This window comes from Lytechinus variegatus, chromosome 10 (genome assembly GCF_018143015.1).
Source record: "Lytechinus variegatus isolate NC3 chromosome 10, Lvar_3.0, whole genome shotgun sequence".
Lineage (NCBI taxonomy): Eukaryota > Metazoa > Echinodermata > Echinoidea > Temnopleuroida > Toxopneustidae > Lytechinus > Lytechinus variegatus.
In genome coordinates, this window is record NC_054749.1 from 34,718,584 (window position 1) to 34,741,440 (window position 22,857).

Genomic DNA, 22,857 nt, shown 5'->3' on the forward strand with positions numbered 1-22,857 from the left:
AGACTTCAAATCATTATTCATGATATAATGCATATATATTTTGATGTTATGTTAAATTACTTAACTGAAATGGATGAAATGCTCATTATTTTGAGCTGTGTATTTTTTCACATTTCTTTTATTTTTAATTGTGGTGATTATGTGTGGTAATAAGTATTTAACTTAGGAATATGGTGATTTAATAATGAACTTTATTTCATAGTTGTTTAGAATGTTGCAATCTTATTTTGAAAATTAATATAAGATTTTTTTTATGTAAATCAACGTAAATTAAAAGTACTTCGTTAGAATTAATAAGTTTAAATGTAAACTAGCCATTAAATTTTGTCACATTTGATAAGGGTTTTTTACTGTACAAATTTGATAGATATGTAATTCTTTTAAATGGTCAACACATATACCTTTATAAGTAAATGGTCATCTTTGAGTAAAATTGTAGAGAAAATGTAGGAATTTACAGGATTCAAGAAGTGCTAGTTTTGTGTCCTTGAGATCAAGTTGATTTAAATTAAGTAAGTGATAATTAATCAAGTGTAACAATAAATTTGTCAACAAAATTACGCAACAAAGTGATATAATTTTGAAGTTTACATTGTTTTGTGAAATTATGGTGGGCAAGAGAGTAAGTTAATGATGTCATCAGCACACCTTTACTTTAATACATAATATTTTTAATATTTCATTTTCATAGATGTATGAGCTAGCTCCTTGTTTTTGGAATACCGTAAGTTACTGTGTGGAAGCAATGAATTTACACACTGACGGGCCAAACAAAGGCTTACCTAAAATGAAAAAGTTTTTTTTACATAATTGAGATTATCCTTCTAATCGAGATTAACCTTCTTTTATATTTGTACTACATTGATGTTCGGTGTTGTAGGATTCTTCAGATGGCGATTGATGAGATTGGCCCGAGTTGAAGTTGTTGCCATAATTTTCAGAGTGACAGCCTTATTTTCTTGGAGAAGGAAAGTGAAATATTTATGTTTTCTTAGAGTAAAATACAAAGGTGGGCTTTGGCATCAATTTTTTGTCACTTTTTTTTTTGGGGGGGGCTCATAACATAAGCTTTAAAATGCTAGCATATTACTTTGTATTTTTTGTCTCATGTCAGTTACTTTTTAGTGTTTTGCTTGTTTAATTCAACTCTTTAAATCATCTTGAACCCTTGGAGTGAAAAGTATACAGTACAGTTATGTAATTGTTAAAGGTTTAATAAAGCCCATAATGATTTTGATGGATATTCTTAGGTATGGAGAGGGAATTTGGAGTAGTTATATTTCTTATTTATTTGTATTTAAAAAATACAATTGTATCAGTAGTGACTCAAGTTTTTATTCATAGTGCTTTCTTAATTGGTTTAAAAAGGAAACCCTGTATCATAGAAAGCGATATGTGCTCAGTTGTGTTACATAAGCCATAGGAAGTTCAGAAATAAAGAAGTTAATTGGTCTTCATACAGGTATTTTGTTCAAGGTCTATTTATTTGATTAGTCTGTGTGATGACTGTTAAAATTATCCTTCAAAAAATTTGCATAATCAATGAAGTTAAAAGAAATAAGTCAAGAGAGCCAGGCAGACAAATGGTATGTAAGAAAAAAGATTAAAGGATTATATCTTGGGCTATTCATACATTTTTAAATTGAGAATTAGTCCATATATCCTCAACTATAAATAAATGCCATATATCAAAAATGTGTAAAATACTTATGACTGTATTAGTTAAAAGATTTATTATGACTGTAAACATAAATAAATATACAGAACTGAGGATATTGTGAGATGGGAACTTAATCTGCTAAATGAATGGCATTTCATTAGCAAATAGATGTGGTGCAATATGTTGCATTAAAAAAGTATAACAATGCCACATGAACTATCACACTCAGCTAATAATAGATTGATTAATATTCTAGGTTTTCAAGATTTCTTATTTATCCAGCAAGAGATGGTCCCTTCTGCCCCCACCCTGCCACAACAAAATTCTACATGTATGTCGTAAATCTTTGATTGCTTTGGGATTTTGCTATATTAATAGGCACAATATTTAACTCTATCTCTATTATACTCATATTAATTTGGAATCTGGATTAACTAAGCTGTAGGATGATAGCAGTCAAGTTTTTGGTAACTGACATGCTTCCCTGTGTAAACTGGCCCCCCATCCAAATATTCTCCAATTTAATAACAGGCCAAAACCTGAATTTTACCCCGCTCCTGAGTCCTCCCCAACAAAATGTATTATTATTGTAAATTGTGTGCCCGTCGAATCCCCCCCCCCCCTTTCATATGGCTCAAGCGCTTGATATAAGCGAAAAGTTGTTTTTGTTAAAAAGCTTCGAAGAAGACTAGTATTAAAGAGTGAAAATATGGCATCCAACGTGAACGTCCTGTGTCCGAATGGACGACGACAAATTGTCAAAGTTTCTCCTAATACGAGAATCCTAGAGGTAAGTCTGCTATTATTCAAATGAGTAAAAAAATCGTTTGTGCAAGGGTGTTTGGTTTACTAATGAAATTTGAAAATAATTCATTTGTGCTACATGAGAAATTGCGCTGTGTCATCCATCGCATCGGAGAGCGGCTTAGCGAACAGCTACGGGTATGCTATTGCTAATTTGCCCGTCACCACCGGGCTAGATTATATGAAGACTCGGTGATACTGATAGTGTGTGTGAAAGAGCCCTGCCGCCGCCCACACTGCACTGTAGCAGTAACAGTTAGGCCTATGCTATGGCTATGGCTAAGTTCTTCTTCTTCTTCCAGTCTGGTACAGTCTGCCACTGGCGTATTGTCATATCTTGTGCTTGTCAAGTGTTGAGTGTACAGTGCAAGTAAAAAATTTCTACAAAAGTACAATGGACTCTATATGTGCAGCTACGCCTACGAGTTATGGCTATGCTATGGCACAACTTTTGAAATAAGATCCATATTAGATTCGAGGTAGCTAGTTTAGATTTACAGCAGTGATTCCAAGTTCTTTTCCATGAAAAAGAGAAAAAAAATTGACATTTAATCTGTCCAATTTAAAAAAAAAGGTTTGTGACGGCTGCAATAAAGCTTCTGTAATTATTTGTAGGATGGGGGGTCGGGTGTCCGGACACTTAATATTTTTGAAGCCTTCTATTTTGTCTTTGGATTACACTAAAAATATGAATTCAATAGTTGAAATCATCTTCTATTTTGTTCTCTATAATATTTACTAACATTTTGTACTAAAAATTGATGAAACTTCACTTGTAAATTCTTCGAAATGACTTTCTAAAATCGATCGTCCGGACACACAACCTGTCCGGACACACAACAACTGGGTATATAATAATATGTCATTGATTTTCGTTTTCAGATCATCGAGACAGTGTGTCAGAAACAGAAGTTTAATGCAGATGATCACAATTTGAAGTAAGTCTTTCAAAGATTTGGAGGGAGTGAGCAAAGTCTTGAAAGTCATGGGCTATTTTGTCTAGATGCATATCATTATGAAATCTGTATTTGTGAATTGTATTGGTTAGTATAATAGTTGTCACTACTAGGGAATCCTGACAATTTATCTTTTTCATTTTTGGATAGAGTATACTAGGGGGGGGGGGCTGGGGGGCTTCAGCCCCCACTTTTATCAAAAACCATGTACAAAAACATAAAAATTACCATAGGATTGTAAAAATTTTGCATGGTCAGCCCCCCCACATTGAAAATCGTTCCATGGCCCCTGGCTAGTATCTTTATCCTCACAAAGTTTTTAAATTTTAAAGAATTCTAATTACCTGTATGTAACTACAGTGGTACAGGTCTGAAAATATAAGCATCTGTAAATATTATTTTCTTTTATGAGAAGAGATAAATCCTGTTGCTTTTAGTTGCACAGTAGATCCATCTCTTTGTGAAAAAGGATGTATGTCATTTATTTTTATTAATCATAAAGTGTATAATTGCTTAATTTATAAATGGTGATGCTCAGAAAAATGAGAATATCTATGAATGAGTTGCAAAATTGTTCACCATTCAATAAGATAAGTACCTGTAATTATTTTCATTCAAAAGTGAATATCTTGGAACAAACCCCCTCTAAGAGCAATATTTCTAGCTTGCATTTCTTGATATAGGGAATGATGTGAATGCAAAAATCCAAGACAGACTTGATTTTGTTGTTTTTCTGATGATTACACATTGAATCTTTTGGACCTTTGACATCTGATGGATAATTTCATCATGGATCTAAGCTTATTATTATTAAAAGATCACTGGGGTTAGTTAGTAGCTTTGCTAATTCTGTCATATCTTTGGCAGAACAAAACTGGGCACCATAGGCGAGTGGTCTTCATCATGAACTGACCGTGTAGGCAGGTTCCTCTCTGATATTCCAATGTTGATTGCTTTTATTTCACCTTGACTTTCAGACACCAGAGGACCATCCTTGATGTCCAGGTTCCTTTCCGATATTCCAATGTACCCAACAATGCCAAGCTGGAGCTGGTTAAATCAGACGTCCCACGCAATCGGTCTGGCTCCACCACGGTGGCACTGCAATTATTCACGGGTGAACGACTTCAGCATAGCTTCGAGTCTTCATCCTCCCTATGGGATATTCTAGAGCACTGGGATGGTCAGAGTAGTGACAGGTGAGAGTAGAGGGAACATTCACAAAGTAATGGTTTACTCAAATTAGAATCGAGATGGAGGTAAGCAAAGAGTTCCTTTGTGACAGCAACCCTAACCCTAATATATAGGCCTATATTTTTTTTTTCCACTTCGGGTGCCTGTTGTAACAGGAACTCTTCCTGGAGTGAATATTGGTTAGGGATTTCATTTTTACGACCCTCTCCTTGGCCTCTGTTGATTTGGATTGGAGTAGCAGACTTCTCAACCATTCTGATTATTGAGGAAAGAATATGAATTTAGACCTTTCTGACATCTTTGTTTGATAAGGTTTTCCTATTTTCATGGTGACTTTATTGCACTGCACCTACTTTCTTGTTATAGTGCACAATCCTATTTGAAATACTTCTTTCCTATTCTGAGTAAAACGAACCTCATTTTACAATAATATGCCTTGGGAGATCTGGATTGATAAGAATAATGTTTACACAGATTTAACTGTCTGAAACACATTGAAATGTTGATTTTTACATGTGGTCATTTTCAAACGTGAGTGACACGACAATCGGAGACGGTTAAGGGATCACATCTTTAAACTTAAAGGTTATGAATCTATCATGACTACTATATTATATACAATGTAGGACTGGCATGGGCCACTGCCAGTTTGATTTGAATTCTACAATTAGTTTAGTAGATATGATCGAAAAATGGTGCGTGAGTGACACGACAAATTTCGGACATGGGTTTCTGACCATTATCACTTATGATTGGATTCGTGCCCAAGTAGCTGACCAGGAGTACTGCGAGTACCCATACATGTACGTAAATAGTGTACCTATTTAGCACATATAGTTAGTATCAATCAAACCTTCTCTAGGGAAAATGGTGCCCTCCTATATACCGTGAGTGACACGACACCCAAAACGTGAGTGACACGACAAGTGCAAAAATACAACATTTATCTCAACAATGAAATTATTTTTGGCATGATGTACAAGACTGAAATCCCATCAACTATAAAACAAGCTTAATTACATAACAACTGCCTTCTTCAAAGTTGATAATGTGTCATTCTGATGATTAATTCTTCGTTTATGGTCATATTTGCCCATCAACTCACATTCCCTATACCATACCACATTATTGTCACACTCGAGCTTATACCACTCTCCTCTTTGGATGAGGAGGCACTTGAAGGAGGTGCTATGTGGTCTTAGCATTGGCATCAACTCAAACATTCTTTTTGTGGCCTGATTTCATTCAAAACTTTAACTGTTTCTCCCTATCTGTATATGACAGTTTACAGGTTTACAATTCAGCATCCACAACGGATGGAAACATTTTTCCTTGTAAGAAAGGTATTCTCAATTGTCACTCGCATCCTCTGGCATGGTCTGGTAGCCAATGATGTCATGCATGACTCTTCTTTCTTGAAATATTTGATGAGGATATTATCCTCCTTTAATATTTTAGACATTGTCCAAATAGTCCTTGGCAGCTTCAACGTCTTTTTTTGTACACTGTATCAAACCACAGTTACTTGGCTGCACACTCCAGATGGACTATTAGTAAATCCTTGAGAAACTTAAATAGTTCAACTCATCAAGCATTGGTTTTCTCCTGAACACTGCTTGGTAGTTTGCTGTGCAGGCCCTACATCATCACTAGTGGTATGAATCGTGGCCGAACAAAGAATGATTTTGAACCAGGCATGTAGCTACTTCAAGCAATATCCAAAATGCTCTTTTAAATCTCTTTATATTTTCACCTCAGATGTTCTTGCAAAAAAAAATTTTATTTCATGTCCTCGAATACAAGCTTTGTGGCAAAAAGAGTTCATTTCAATTAATCAGAAGGGAAAGATTTTCATCTGATTTTGAAAGAATGTTTGGTGTTCACAGAGATCTTGTCATACACTTTTCTACCATTAGAATATTCTAGCGATTTCTGCAAATTTCAAAATAAGATCCCAGACCTTGCTAGCTTTAAACTTTCTTAATTAGTAAGACAAAGAAATAACATTCCCAAAAAGATAGGTGAACGTTCTACTCATTTTTGTAAATGGAGACAGAGAATGTTCAAGTCATACCTGACTAACTTGAACCATCACCAAATCTTTATGCACTGTAAATATGTTCAATTGTTCATTACTATGTATAGTAGTTTTTCTCTTAATATATTCATATTTTTGTGTTGATTGATTACGGTATTATATTCTTTTATCTCAGTACGTCATCAAAATATGAATTAGGATCCGAGTATTCACACGAATGGAAAGTTGTCAGGGTTTTTGAAACTGAAAAAAACGATGGAGAGGAAAGAAAATGGATGAACTCAATGTCGATTTCTATATGTCCATTGATAGGGGTGAAGTTGGGAAAACAGAAAAAATATTAGCCTTACATAGGCCTAAATGATGTCAGGAACAACATTTTGACTCCATCATTGAATTTATGTAGTAAAATGCTTTAAAAATTATTCGATGTCCTTTTTTATACACGATATGAGACCGTGAGTGACACGACATTTCGTGAGTGACACGACATTGTGAGTGACACGACACAACTTTAACAGTTAATTTTAGCTTAACCTTAACACAATGGACCAAATTACTTTATATACAATAAGGTATGGGAAAACTGTATTTGCTCCTGTACTGGGATAAATTAATTTTCAGAATACACAGCTCTAGAAAACTTTTTCTCTTTAAAACGTGAGTGACACGACAACCAGTTTTGAAAACTTTAAAGATCTACTTTTTTCAGAAAAACACTTCAGATAATTTTTTTTTGTTATTTAGGAGTTAGATACAATACAGAGCTAATATCTTGCCAACAAATATGCTTCTAATACAAATTTTATATTGTGATAGGCAATGTGTAAATTTTAATGCAAAAATCAACATTTTGTAACATTAAATTTCCCTTGCACTAAATTCACTGTATTTCAAGACACAATGAATAATTTTACATAACTGAAATGGAAAAATATACTTTGAGATGTCTAGTTTCAAAAACCATTAATGCCTACTAATTTCTAGCAAGTTTTAATTTTCACCCCCATGTCCACTTTTGTTTGAAAATGACCATGTACCAATATCATGATAGATGAGAAGACATATAATTTACTCAATATTGTCCGTACATTGAATTGTCAATGTGTGAACAATATTTTGTTTCCTTCACTACGTCAAGCAACACTAATCGGTACATATTGTTATAATTTTATCAATTTACGATCCTTCTGAATTTAATATAAGCTTATCATTTAAGCCAAAATAAAGTTTCTCTTAAAGCAACATGTGTGAAGCTATTCTGCTTGCATAGTAATTTCCTTTCTCATATTTTATTCTTTACAGGCCTTCTTTGACTTGTCCTCCATCTGGCAGTGGGTCATCTGTCCATCCAATCTGTATCTACATGACAGAGGAGGTACTGGGCTCATTTATTCATTGATATCTGATTTATATTTAATTCATTTATCATTTCTTGGGAGTTGCATATTTTGTATTGAATATCTTATTTAATATGAAATTTTAGGCTCAATGAATGACATGCACAGTCTCTAATTTACACAAATAAATCAAAATTTCCTTTTCATTTTCATTACACAAGCCATAGGTTCAGTCAGTCAATTTATGCAGATACATAAATGACACTCCCAAAAAGATGTCTAACCTTAGTAAAAAATTAAGCAAGGGTCAGAATGCATTCTTTGAATGTGAATATGAACATTTGTTTCTGTTATGGTAAAAGTGTTGTTGAGCTATATCAGCAGTGGGTGTTGATTTAACATTGATGTTCTAGTTGTCTTTGTGTTTCTTTTTCAAGGTTATTGGTGAGGAATGGTTAAGAGCAACCACACTGAGAGGCCTTGGGCTGATGGGAGGAAGAGCTATTATAAGGTAATGATGTAATCCACTAAGCTGGTTTGAAGGGGAAGGGGGTTGGTTTCAATTCCTGGGTCATGTTAAATGCAAACTGCAATATCAATGATTCAGATGCATTATACAAATATACTGGGTTGGAGAAAGTATAGTGGAAATATTTTTATCCAAAATTGGTCTGGCAATAAGAGTGCCAGACCAACCGAGGATAAAATATTTCCCTTACACTTTTGAAAGAAATGCCTGGTATATTTGTTTTGTATCCCTTCCATATTTAAGTTTGAATGAAAAATATTGGTAATCTAGTACTAAGTGGCTCATCTCCATGATCTGGACAAAAGCTAGATTGGCTTAGCTCTAATTTAATCAAAATTGATTTATCATCGGCTTGCCAGTTCCTGGGTGAATGCATGATTTGCAGTCGGATGCAAAATAGTAAAAAAAAACTAGTCTACTCTGACGTCACAAACTATTTTGATCTCTGATGAATTTTGTTTTGCTGGTGAAATTATGATTGGTCACCTGAATGGCTCTTGACCAAATCAAATAACAACTTGATTTTAGATTTAGAATAATTGTTTTTAATCGGAAAGTGTGGAATATAATGTATGCCTTAATTATAGAGTACTACTTTTTTCTGAGTTGTTCATAAAATATAAAATTCAGAGACACAGCATTTTCGTAGCCCATTAACGATATACAACTCTTTGTGTTTAGATAGAAATGAATTATTCTATTAGACAAAGACACATATTTTTATTTCATAATTCAATGTTTCTTAGGTTATTGCATAGAGAAGTTGAACTTCCACCACCACCAAAGAAAGTCCAGCCAAAGAAAATGCCAATTGCTGATACTCCTGCTCACCCCTCAAATCAAATGGATTCTTCCACCACAGTACAAGCTTCAGCATCATCAGATCAGTCCATAGCTGCACAAAGGGGTGGCCAAGTGGCAGAATGCCATTTGCCAACAAGTATTCAATCAAAACCAGCACCTCCATTGACTGAAAATGCACCTCCCACTAATGAACTTGCCCAGAAAACCAGTTCCAACGTTACAGCCATGGACTGTACCACTTCTGATAATAGGGACGATTCTGCAATGGAAGTTGATGCAATAGAAATGAAATCCGAACAGGCTGATTCTCCTGCTATTGAATGTGATAACTCACTCCAAGAAAGGACAGTAGCTCAAGATCAGAGTGTAAGGCCTAAAGAGAGCCACCAACCTTCTACAAGCAGAGAAGAAGAAGGAATGTCAAAGGAAGAGAAAACAGAGAAAGTTGTGAAGGACATTGAGAAGCAGGAAGGAATGACCCTGGATGAATACGCAAGGAGAAGGATACAAAACCTACTTGAAAAAGAAGAAGAGGTTAGTCAATAACCTGTCCAGAGCTGCCAAGTGGTACTTATTTTCAGTATTTAGTACTGAAAAGTGAGGAAAATATTGATAGTTTCATGTAAAATACTGATTTCTAAAGCTTCAGTTGTATGTATGGTCCTATGGTATTTTTGAAAATACTGATTTCCTCACCGAAATACTGATTTTTGCTTCAAAAATACTGAAATGTTCCTTTTCAGGTTGGCAGCTCTGTTACAAGTCAGAACTAAATTTTCTATATGTCCAGTTCGAAAAGCTATTGTTTTTATTTATCCAGTTTGAAAAACTGAAAATGGCAACACAGGTAATTGTGTCACTATTACAAATTATGCCAACATGCCCTTTCTAGATCAAAAGCAAATGTTCTGTCATTTAAATAGATTTCAATTATGATCTTTACACACTACTGTGTGTCTATAATTTAGCCATTTGGTCAGCACACAGATCTCATCTCATGCAAAAATTACTATGAAATGAAATCACATATTCCTCATCTAAAATTTGATTGCGTTTTTGACTAATTTGTATATATTTCATGTTTATTTTGTGATCAAAATGACCCATTGAAACGAAACATGTGACCACTTTGCGCAGCCAACTTGAATTAAATAAAAAGAAGAAGGGTCACTTAATTCTCAACAGTAACATTCTACAGTGCCTGCGTTGCAGAGAGAAATGTGCTTTAACACGTCTGTAAAACCATACACAAGTAAAAAATACTTGCTTTTGATTAGTTTAACACATCTGTAAAATCATACACAGGTAAAAATGCTTGCCTGATTATTTGGAAATTTTACATGTGATTGTGACTCTTTGTACAAAGGATCTCATTATACTCCATCCATTGCCTCATTATATTTTCCTTTAGTGACGTTAATTCCAATTCTATTTCAATTTCCAATATTAGTTCAAGTTCCGATTCAAATTCAAATTTCAATCTTAATTTAAATGTCAATTTGATGGCACAAAATGTTCTAAATTCTATGCACTTGTATATTCGTATATATTATGTCAGTGGTTGACTTTTGGTAAATATAATCATTTTCTAGGTTATGTTTTGTGTATTCGATACCATGTAAAAGTTAAATTTTATATTTATTTATGTATTTATTTGGAAAATAAATACTATGTTATAAACCATTGACCTTGATTAATATGTTCCTGAAGGAAAGTGATATATGTACATTGTTTGGCAATTCACTGTTATTTTTTTTCAGATGGTGAAGTCAATGGAGGAAGCTATGATGGATTCTATGACACAGCAATCACAAGGAGTCACGAACCATCAACCTCCTCGTAGGAGAGAACCCAAACCACCTGTTCATGCTTTTGCTGACTTTAAGGTAAACCATTGTGGATGGATGAATCTTGTTATTAATAATAATAATGGTGGCTACTTATATAGCGCACAGGTCCACCTTTCGGTGCTCATGGCGCTTTAAAAAGGCACTGCTATTATTATTACCCCGGCTAAGCTAGGCAACCGATTAAGGCGCACACAGCTTTTTGAGGAATTACTTCCTGCCGGTACCCATTTACATCACCTGGGTCGAGTGCAGCACACAGTGGATGAATTTCTTGCTGAAGGAAATTACGCCATGGCTGGGATTTGAACCCACGACCCTCTGTTTCAAAGTCCGGAGACTAATCCACTGGGCCACAACGCTCCACTGTGGTTGTTTTTCAGAATAAATTGTCTAATGTCAACATGTGTATCATTTAAGGCATAAATTTGTTGATAGATTAGCATTAATGAGTGTGCTCCTATCTACAATACGATCAGTGCGTTGGTGTGTTACATATGACATGCAACTGGGATGTTAAGTGCTCTTTAAGTCACTCTTGATTCTGTTTGAAACAGCCTCAATCCCTCTGGTGTAGATTACCTTTAGATTTTACCAAACAAATATACATTTCATTAGCAGTTCAAGTTTTATGAGAATTTCAAATTATGTTATTAAGTTATATATTGTTACAATTTGTATCTATCTCTCTCTCTCTTTCCTTTTTTCTTATATCATTTATAATCATTTATATTTGCACTTCATGACACAATTTTCCATTGTATCAGTTCCCAGAACCAAAGAACACAGATGCAACTGATAAAGGCAAAGGAAAAATGAAGCAAGACATCAGTTCAAAGGTATGGATATCATTTATTCTTTATTCAGACTCCTGTGAATCATATTAATCATCACAAAAGTAATTTCATCCATGATATTGAAAAATTGACTCGATTAGTCTCAAGATAGCGTCAACTGGTATGGTTTTAGTATTGATGATTTAACTACTAAAATAATAAAATGCAAAATCAAATATTGATTTTTTTATTATTATTATCACAGCCTTGTGAGAGGAATCAACTAGTCTTTTCTCCAGACCAGGATCAGATCAAATTTGACCAATCTAGTGATGTTCCTGATGAGTTCTTTGATCTGACGGTTGATGATGTGAGGAAGAGGCTTTCTGATCTCAGACATCAAAGGTTTGTTTGAATCAACCAATTCGCATCTAGGGTTGGAATCAAAACGTTTGATGTGTAAAGTAATATCTTTGGATTGTGCTTGGGATTTACCATGTCTCTCTTCATTCAAACAAATCAGTCTTTTGGAAAACACTTTGTATTTCATCCAGAAAAGAACCTTCTGTAGAATAAAAAAGTATTTGTGTTACAAAGTTTTGCTTATTTCCACAAAACAGCAATACGTATGTCCAGGGCAGTATGTAAATAGAGGAGGCAATGATGTCAACTACAACTATTTTTATATTATGATTTTTTTTCAATTGTAAATTTTTAGAAGATTTTGATAGAATCATGATAGAGTACTATTATGACAAAGCTTTTTTCTTTTCATTCAAGTCAACTTTTCCATCTGATACCCTTTTGTTCAGAAGTAGGTGATTTATGCATTTATTTCAAGTAATTGAATCCTTGACTGACCAAAAGAAGAGCAAATACTACTTTTATTTATTTATGAATCTACATTGAACTAAATGACAATCCCTTTTTTCCATTTATAGTGCTGACTCAGGAAAGCAACTAGAAACAAAGGCCATGAGAGAAGCTCAGGATGAGATAAAGATGAAGAAATATGAGAAGGTAAGATTTATTTTTCACCAAGAATACTATCATCTACTCTTTCATTGTCTTTCTCCTATTCTTTTCTTCTGTATGGTGTTTATTGTAGTCATTTCTTTTTCTTATCATGTACTGGGCGGAGCATTGTGGCCCAGTGGATAAGTCTCCTAACTTTGAAACAGAGGGTCGTGGGTTTGAATCCCAGCCATGGCATAATTTCCTTCAGCAAGAAATTTATCCACATTGCTGCACTCGACCAGGTGAGGTGAATGGGTACCCGGCAGGATTAATTCCTTGAAAGCATGAGCGCTGAAAGGCAGCTCGAGCTAAAGCCGGGGGTAATTATAATAAGAACAACGCACCTTGGAATAGAATATTTCTAGATAGATGGCGCTATATAAATGCCTAATATGATTTTTTAGCAGTCATACCAGGCCATGGATTTTAACCATTTCTTATCAAAGGTTTTACAAAAACATTGATTTGGATATTTGTTAATGATTTGTATTCTAGGTTGTTGTTAGGATCCACTTTCCAGACCGGATCATTTTACAGGGATTCTTCAGGCCTCAGGAAACGGGTAAGTTGAGGATATCTTCTTCATTCAATGATTTTACTTTTGTAACAAATGAGTCTTCTCCATGGATTCAAGCTAAATGAAAGTAGTTGCAGTAAAACACTGATTACGTGAGAAAGTCTGTAAAACCAAGGTTAAGTATGATTATGTCATCGTGGATCTAGATCTGGTGTTGTTACATAAACTGAACTTTGTAAAATCATAAAATCTAAGCCGAAAAAATATAACTCTGAAGATCGCCAAACAGATAGGCTCACGTAGACAGTGTATTGCTGGAATAAAGACCTGACGGAAGTGCCTGAATCCGTGCTAATTTAGCTTATTTCTCAGCAATTACACAATTTCTTCAAGAATCCTTTGGCACATATTTTTTATTCATACAGACACTTGGGTGGTCATTATATTGGATTCTGTAAATAAAGTCATTTTGAGATCGCTACTACAACTGGCATTCATCTTTAATGCTATTTTTGTAAGGGGAAGGGGAGTAATTTTCATTGTCTTGTGTTATATTGTGTTTCTCTCTAGTGATTCACACCTGTAGGGACTGCAGTTATCTTTGTCAAAGTCTTATCAATTGAAATCACAAAAAAGGCTTTGATAGTGAAGAGACAGGGATTCCCTAATTCCATTTAACTTGAAATTCAACTGCACATAAAGATTTTGATGTAAGTTACTGCAATGTAAACCTGTTTTATGTAAATAATGCTAAAAATGTATATGTTTATGTTAGGTACAAAATAATTCAGTTTTCTATCATGTTTCCTTTGATATTTCATGTTTTGACTGTTGCATACTTTCCTATTCTTTTGTTTGCCGTAGTTGAAGCTGTGAAGGAATTTGTGAAATCAAATTTAGCGGACAAAGAGCAATCATTTTATCTTTGTAAGTCACTCCTATCATCTTTTATCGTACTTGTGGATTAAGAAAAACATAATATAAATATAACACAAGAATAATTTACTCTGTGGAGGGTCATTGGCCCTGTTGTGTAAGAGCTGTACTATCATAACTTTACCATCCAATGTTAATTACTGTGAAATCCTTTGTTTGATTTTATTATCAGAGATACCATCATGGTGCTAAAGAAATCTGAATTCAGATAAGTTGAAATTGAACATTTTATTCAATGCAGTGCATTTGCGTACTAGTATTTTTAACTGGCAAGTACAGCACTTCCATTACAGATGTTATTTCATTTCAGCTATACCCATACATCATAGCTGAGAGTATTTTTAACCTGACAAACTTTTTTTTAAATTAAACATTGAAACTTAATCCTATGTTTTGTTTCTAGTAGAATTGATTGAATAAAATGTATTTATTTATTTATTTCTCATTATCCCTTGTGATATTTTAGATACAACTCCACCAAAAACAGTCTTGAAAGATATGTCAGAGACCCTCTTCAAGGTATTGTAAACCTGTATTTTGATATTTTTCAAAAAGCATTGAAATGTACAATATACATGTACATGGCTTTGTGAACAATAGCCAAGCAAACTTACGTTAGCCATCTATTGCTCATACGTATGAAAATGGAATAAATTCACAAATTAGCATGAAAACAATCACTTTTAGAAAAAGAAATTTGTGCCATTCATGTACATCTTGGAATGCCAGGAATTCATGGCCTGAGACTATGGGCCCATTTCAGAAAGTTATTCATGACAATACATATGACTTCTATTTCTTAACTAGAAAGCCCAATATTCTCCTGTTTTAACATAATTGGAGTTAATTTCCCATTACCCTAATAATTTGTTTTTCTTCAAACAACACATTTTGCATTCAGATGCTTGACAATCCCTTTTTTTAAGTTTTTGGTAAATTATATTTCTGCATTATTTACCTGTTTGGCTATTTTGAATATAGAAATTTATGCTATTTACTCATCTCCAACAGTTTGAGACATTGAACCTCTGTTTGGTAAATGGCTTGTGTGTGTTTTACCATCAAAGAAAAATGAATAAGATTCATATTTTTCTTAAGCATAAAGATTGTTGACATTTTATATTTTCCAGGCAAAGCTGTTTCCTGCTGCTGTTGTCCATTTTGGTTCCCAAGTTATAAGAGGTAAGAAGTTTATAAAACTGACTTTCTTGAGATTTATACCATGTTGATTTGAAGAATTATTATCATTGTTAATTGTTATTAATTGCAGACAGGGATGGGACACTAGCTCTGAACAGTCCACAAAAGTCCAGCATCTGTTTCAGTGACAAATCGGTTTTTTATTTTTACATGTATTTCTATTAATCAGATTATTTTGTTTACACCTGGGACGGCTCTTCAATGTCACATTGCTCCAGGACATACATGTCATGACTTGGTGGGTGTTTCATAAAGCTGATCATAAGTTACAAATGACTTTATGCATGACTGGTGACCCTTTCTTGTGCTTAATGTTATATTCCTATGTAACTGACTTAGCATCTGAGAACATGTTCCAGTCATCCATAAAGTCATGCATAACTTTACAAGCAGCTTTATGACCCCCCCATCAGGGGGGGGGTCATAAAACTGTAAGTTAAGAGCAACTTTAAGAAAGACTAGTGAACCTTTTTTGCAAGCCAAACCATCGCCAATGGATACACTATTTACCACAAGAAAGGATCATACCATGGTCACATTTTCTCGTCGGCGGCCGTACGGCAAGTCAAATATAGCCGTTTTATTCATTTTTATACAAACCACCTCTATGTAGCTCGTACATAAAATGTGAAAACGGCTGTTTTCGATTCTCCATACGGCAGCCGTAGAGCAAATGTGATGAAGGTATCACCAGTCGTTTTTAAAGTCCCTCTTAACTTACAAACACCTTTATGAATCACCCATCACGTTTCACACCATGGACTTTCATGTGTCTTGTTGGGCGCCCGAGACCACTCAGCCATGTCACTTCCATAGTGTACATGACTATTGTACTTTGAAATATTTGTAATGTGAACAATGCTGAAGATGATTTTCATCCCTAAATGGATGGTAGGATCCCAAACTTGACTTCTGATTTATTTCTTTCTATTCCAGATCATTACCTCCACGAGGAAGCTCTGGGCGACTTGGCATCCCTTCTTCAAGCGGAATGTGTCGTAGCAAAAACGTAGGTATTATATAATGGGCAATAAGATAGTGTATAAAATCTTTATGTTTACATATCAGGGGGAATGGAAGGGGTGTGTCATACAAGCCACACCCACATTTTCATTAGTATACATATTTTTATTATTATTATTTATATACTGCGCTTTTCCCAGAATGGCCCAAAGCGCTTACAAGAAGAAAAAGAGATTGTTACAACTACATGTATACAAATGAAAACGTACAATCCTAAAAATCTGGATTGGAAAAAAGAAAGGTTTTAAGTCCCTTTTTAAATGAAGCAACAGATGGTGATTGTCTAAGAGTAAAAGGTAAGCGATTCCAATATTTTGAAGCGGTTACGGTAAAAGTCCTATCTCCAGCCAGTTTCTTAGTGATTTTACATGTGAGACGGAATGGGTCACTGGAGGCTCGTACATTCCTGCGAGGGGTGTATAGGGTCAAACAATCACGCAGATATAAAGGTGCCTGCTTATTGAGAGACTTAAAAACTAACAAAAGTAACTTAAAAACTATACGATGTCGTATGGGAAGCCAGTGTAACGATTCAAGGAGTGGTTTAGAGATGTTAAATCTTGTTACTTGATAAATTATTCGAGCTGCCCAATTTTGAAGCCTTTGAATGCGATCTACTTGAGTAACGGGAATGTTAGAGAGAAGACCATTGCAGTAATCTAAACGGGACAGAACTAGAGAACGAATTGCATTGTTACAGGCAGATTGAGTAATATATCTTCTAATTCGAGAAATATTCCTTAAATGAAAAGTTACAGTAGTGCATATTTGAGAAACACGGTCCACCATTGACATTTCTCTATCAAAAATTACACCAAGATTTTTAACAGTAACTGAAGGGCTTATGGATATATCGCCGACTGTTAACTTCAGATCTGGCAGATTGCGTAGACTGTGTGGAGAGGCCGCTATGAAGAATTCTGTTTTTGAGTCATTTAACTTTAATTTATTAACTGTCATCCAGTTTCTAATATCTGAGATACAGTTCTGAAGTCGAAACAGAGCGACAACTAAATCTCCTGGGATTTTCGGATTAAATGAAATATACAATTGGGTGTCATCGGCATAAAGATGGTAGTTGATACAATGATGTGTAATAATATTACCAACTGGTAGGGTGTATATAGAATACCCGATAGGGCCTACTACCGAACCTTGCGGAAGACCAAAATCAAGGTTAGTGGGTTTGGATAGTTTACCAGTAATGTTAACTCTGGAGGACCATCCTGTGAGGTATGACTCAAACCATGACAGAGCTGTAGATCTCACACCTATTCTGCTGTAAAGACGAGATAAAAGAATTTTGTGGTCGATCGTGTCGAAAGCAGCAGATAAATCTAAAAGTGCGATCAAAACAACTCTGTTACAGTCAAGGGAAAACATGATATCATTTTTAACTTTAACCAATGCCGACTCTGTGCTATGATGCGACCTGTAAGCAGATTGAACAGAATCAAACATATTATTGCTTTCGATGTGTTGAACTAGTTGTGAACAAGCTGCTTTTTCAATGAGTTTAGCAAGGAAGGAGAGATTAGAAACTGGTCTGTAGTTTGAAAGTTCATTTTTATCCAAGTTCGGCTTTTTCAACAGAGGTCTAACAATTGATGAATGTGCTCCTAAAGGGAAACTACCTGTAGATAGAGAGTTATTAATTATGTCGGTGATTAATGGCAATAACTGAACAAGATTATCTCTTAGAAGCCATGTCGGGATTGGATCTAACATACAGGATGTGTTAGTGAAATTCATAATAAGCTTGGACACATCAGATTGAGTATATGATTGAAAGCTTTCAAAGAGAGGAATAGTTTCGTCAACTGAATCAACAAACCTAGTGTCAGGGACAACATTCAGAGCATCAATTTCTTCTCTAATCTTATCGAATCTATGACATGACTCTGAACATTGTTCAATGAAGGGTTAATGTATTCTACTTGTGATAAACTCTGAATGGATTTGAAATCAGTGTGCATATTATTGGGCAAGTTTAATATACATGTACATTTTAGAATAAAATAAATGGATGGAAATATGTTTTTTGTGAATGGGATGTTGGCTTCTATTACATCTGTGATTCTGATTCCAAATATTAAAACATTTTGGCCCTTATTCTGAAGTCGAGTTTAAAGGGATGGTCCGGGCTGAAAATGTTTATAGCCTAATAGATGAGTAAAATTCACTGAGCAAAATACTGAAAATTTCATCAAAATCGGTCAACAAGTAATAAAGCTATAGTAGTCTAAACAGTCGTCATGAATATTCATTAGGTGGGCTGATGATGTCACATCTCCACTTTCCATTTTCTTATGTTATTACATAAAATCATAATTTTTTCATTATTTCATACTTAAACCACAACTTTAAACCTGAGTTTAAGTTAAACCTGACTTCAGAATATGGGCCTTTATGTTCATGTTATATCGTTTGAGTACTGGCGAAGCTTTCTGAATGATTTTGAAAAGAAAATAATTTCCGAATGTATGCTTAGACATCAATTTGGTGATTTTATTTCTTATTCAATACACAGTATGAATACTGGCATTACAAGATCAATATCATCAGAAAGTACATCCAATTCATCAACATCTGGTTCAGCTGCATTGTCGTCAATAGAAGACAGGCCATCGACCTCTGGGGACCTTGGGTCATCATCATCATCCACTCAACAGAAGAGGCAAGCTTCACCATCCAACTCGGCCATTGGCTCCACCAAAGTACCCAAATGGTTCAAGATGGGTAAGTTTCCTTTGTATTGGCAGTAGGTCCTTTGGCATCATTGCACAAGGTGTTTTTGTACATTTTGTCGATCTCCATTTAGGGGTAGTAGATGGGTACCTTTTAAGAATAAATTAATTGAATGCTTAAGTAATAATAATAATATACTAATTTATGTAGCGCAGAAACTATGTGCATATATCCTACTGTGCTGCAATTACGAGCTAGTGAAATGGTTGAGGACAAATTTAGAAAAGGGGGAAAAGAAATGTATGGGAATTATTTGAACAGATAAGTTTTTTGTTTAAGTTTGAACGTTTCTACTGGACAGGATCTTATTACATTTACATTACATTGCAAACTATTCCATAATTGTTGGGTTGCACAGGCAAAAGCATGATCTCCCAAAGTTATCTTTGTATTATGAGTGGGGATATGAAGAAGCAAATTATCCTGAAAACTACGCAAGTTGTGAGAGTGTCTGTGAACTTTTCTTTGTAAAAGCTCAGAAATGTAACTGGGGGCTTGGCCACGTAGTGCCTTGTATATGATTAACAAATTCTTGAAAGATATTCGTTGGCGAACTGGAAGCCAGTGCAGACAGTGTAATCCTTAAAAATCTAGATTGACTGCAAATCAGCTGTGCACATGCGTTCTGTACTTGCTGAAGACGCCCAATTTGAGATGATGGTAGCCCATACAGCAAACTGTTACAATAATCTAGCTTACTAATCATGCATGCATGGACAATTGTCTTCATGCTTTCATTGTCAAAGTATTTCTGTATACGTCTGAGGTTGTATATCATATGAAATGAAGATTTACACACATTTATTCAAGATTTATTCAATTGCGAGTCAAAAAATAATCCAAGATATCTTACATTAGAATTTGGTTCTATGACTGAACTGCCAACTGATATCTCGTCAAAATCTAGCTTATTCAGTTGTTTAGATGTACCGATAACAAGTTCCCATTATGGGTAGTCATGGTAAGGCTGGGGTAATAGTATGCAGTACTTAAAAACATTGGATAAAGCACTATAGAAATGTTACATAAAAACTTGGTTGTTAATGTTTGAAAGCATTGGCTTACTGCCTTACAAGTCAATCTCGATAAGCTCAACACAATTTATGATTACCATATTTTATTCTTTTTGCGGGTGATACATTGTGTAGAAAGATATCATCATCTTACCATATCAGTGGTTGGATTTTGGGTTATATTGAAGAGGGGGGGGGTGCACAGAAAACAAATCTATGTCGTATAGCATCAAAGAAACAAACAAGATAAAGGCAATTAATACCTAAAAGAATCCAACTACCCCCACCCCTTCCCCCAAGAAAGGTTACCATTAAAAAAAAAAAAAAATATTGACAAGCAAAAAATGGGCTTATTTCCATCTTCCCTCCCAAAGGGAGGGGGTAGTAAGGAAAGGGGAACGCAAATCATTGCAGGCACCCCCACCCCCCCATGCTAAGACCAAATGTTCATCACTTTTATTTCGTTTTCTCTGTTTCTTAACAGGCAAAAGGTGATACTCTTTTTCATTCTTCAAAGTGGGATCTGGTTGCAGTAACGTGAGAAGATACAATCAGTGTTTACAAACTTCAAAATAGCTTCTATCATTATATTACATTTTGGCCGAAACGGTCAAGCGGTTGTACCTTTTGTTTTATTAGATAAGCCATCGACCTCCTCTCTGTTTTGAAGAATTTATTGTTTTATGTGAGTTTAAAAGATTGTATGCAAGGCATTCACAAAATCACTTTATTCATCACAGAGCTGCTATTGATGTTATTTACACCAGGCTCATGTAAGAGATGCAGCTCCAATGGATGATCATAATTATACCTAAAACAAATAAATCATAAATGCTTAAACTATGATCCTGATTTTGTTCTTGATATAAATTCAACAAATAGGTAACAGTGATAATACCGTTAGCAAACAGAGATGTCTAGTCTTAGGTCTTTGAATGATTTCAGACCGTGACCACTCCCCTTTTCAGGCCTATCAAGGCTTTACGGGGGGGGGGGGGTCAATCTGTCGTGCCCAGTGAGTAAAAGTGACTGGGATATCTGATGAAAACTGTGTTTGCCCTTGAGATTGCACTCAACTAATTTACCTCTCTTTCATTTAAAATATCTTCATAAATCTTAGTAGTATATTTGGGTCATTTGTGTAGGTTTAATCTTTATCTGTAAGTGGTATTCCATCCCAGATACATAACGTTTACATCCTTCCTGTTCTGAATGTGTGTAGATAGCGATGTTCATATTTCACTTAAGGGAGAATGAAACCTTTGGAACAAGATAGCTTTTGTGAACACAGAAAAATCAAAGAAACAGATCAACAAAAGTTTGAGATAAATCGGACAAATAATGAGAAAGTTATGAGCACTTGAATATTGCAATCACTAATGCTATGGAGATCCTCAAATTGGCAATGCGATAAAGATGTGTGATGTCACTTGTGAACAAGTCTCCCCATTACCTTAGTATATATTTCACTAAATAGCCTCTTTTATCACATCTATCAGTAGATCATGTGTTCTTTCTAATGGAGGGCATGTAATACAGATATTTAAAGAATACATCATGGATAGAGTTTGTATCACCATGAGAAAAAGCAAATAGATAAATTTTGAGGGTATTTTATAGTCCATCAAAGAGAAAGTTGTTCACATATGACATCACACATCCTTGTTGCATTGCCAATGGGAGAATCACAATAGCAATAGTGATTGCAATATTCAAATGCTGATAACCTTCTCATTATTTGTCCGATATTTCTCATAATTTCTTTGTTCTTATTCTTTGACTTTTCTGTTTCGACACAAACCTACTTATTCCAAAGGTTTCATTCTCCTTTAAGTTTACATTTACTGTATCTTCTCTGATGAAAGCTCATATCTTGCTATAGGAATTGATCTGAAACTGATATAATATCACTGATTTTACTGTAAAGTGATATATAGCTTATAACTCAAGATGAATGTATGTGTCTACTAAGTCTCAATATCCAGTAGTCGTGTTTGATCTGTTCTATGGGCTGACATTTCTTTAAATGCAGTCAGCAAATCATGCATTTTCTTTGGGGGAAAAAAGCAATTTATTATTTTGATTATGGGATAAAATTTTATGATTGATCATAGTAATCCATGCAATCAGCTGTAAAAAAAAAAATCAGCCCCTCAGTCAATTGCTAAGCTTTATGTTTCAGGGCTCCGATTGTCGAAGAAATGTATCTTAACCCACTAAAAAATATTCCAGAGATGAGTTGAATAGTTTTCCCCCATCTTATGGTCATTGCCGGTCTATGACACCCACCGAGCACTTGGGCTCATGTCGATACATACAGTTATGGTCAAAAGTTAGTGAACCGTACCACAAAATGCACTCCGTCATGCTGAGTCTTGAATGTAGACAACAACACTACAGTGTTCGGCAAGCCCAGAGAAACAATCTTTATTGAATGTAATATTTTATCACCTGG

At 34.8% G+C, this 22,857-nt stretch overlaps 1 protein-coding gene across 1 annotated transcript; it reads left to right on the forward strand.

Moving 5' to 3' along the window:
• Nucleotides 1–2,332: 2,332 nt before the first annotated feature.
• LOC121422642 (tether containing UBX domain for GLUT4-like) lies at nucleotides 2,333–21,222 on the forward strand. The gene is made up of 17 exons (XM_041617802.1): nucleotides 2,333–2,450; nucleotides 3,347–3,402; nucleotides 4,398–4,619; nucleotides 7,958–8,030; nucleotides 8,430–8,503; nucleotides 9,268–9,859; nucleotides 11,086–11,211; nucleotides 11,940–12,011; nucleotides 12,214–12,353; nucleotides 12,890–12,968; nucleotides 13,461–13,527; nucleotides 14,347–14,409; nucleotides 14,885–14,937; nucleotides 15,549–15,600; nucleotides 16,555–16,627; nucleotides 19,172–19,380; nucleotides 20,887–21,222. The coding sequence occupies exons 1-17, from the start codon at nucleotides 2,370–2,372 to the stop codon at nucleotides 20,895–20,897; spliced, it is 2,043 nt and encodes a 680-aa protein (XP_041473736.1). The 5' UTR covers nucleotides 2,333–2,369; the 3' UTR covers nucleotides 20,898–21,222.
• The last annotated feature ends 1,635 nt before the right edge of the window (nucleotides 21,223–22,857 follow it).

Bases quoted from the DNA above. Each gene is read 5' to 3' on its own strand.
- LOC121422642 (XM_041617802.1), top strand. From the start codon at position 2,370: ATGGCATCCAACGTGAACGTCCTGTGTCCGAATGGACGACGACAAATT. The intron at 2,451-3,346 runs GTAAGTCTGCTA...TTTCGTTTTCAG, and splicing joins CTAATACGAGAATCCTAGAG to ATCATCGAGACAGTGTGTCA. The intron at 14,938-15,548 runs GTATTGTAAACC...TATATTTTCCAG, and splicing joins TGTCAGAGACCCTCTTCAAG to GCAAAGCTGTTTCCTGCTGC.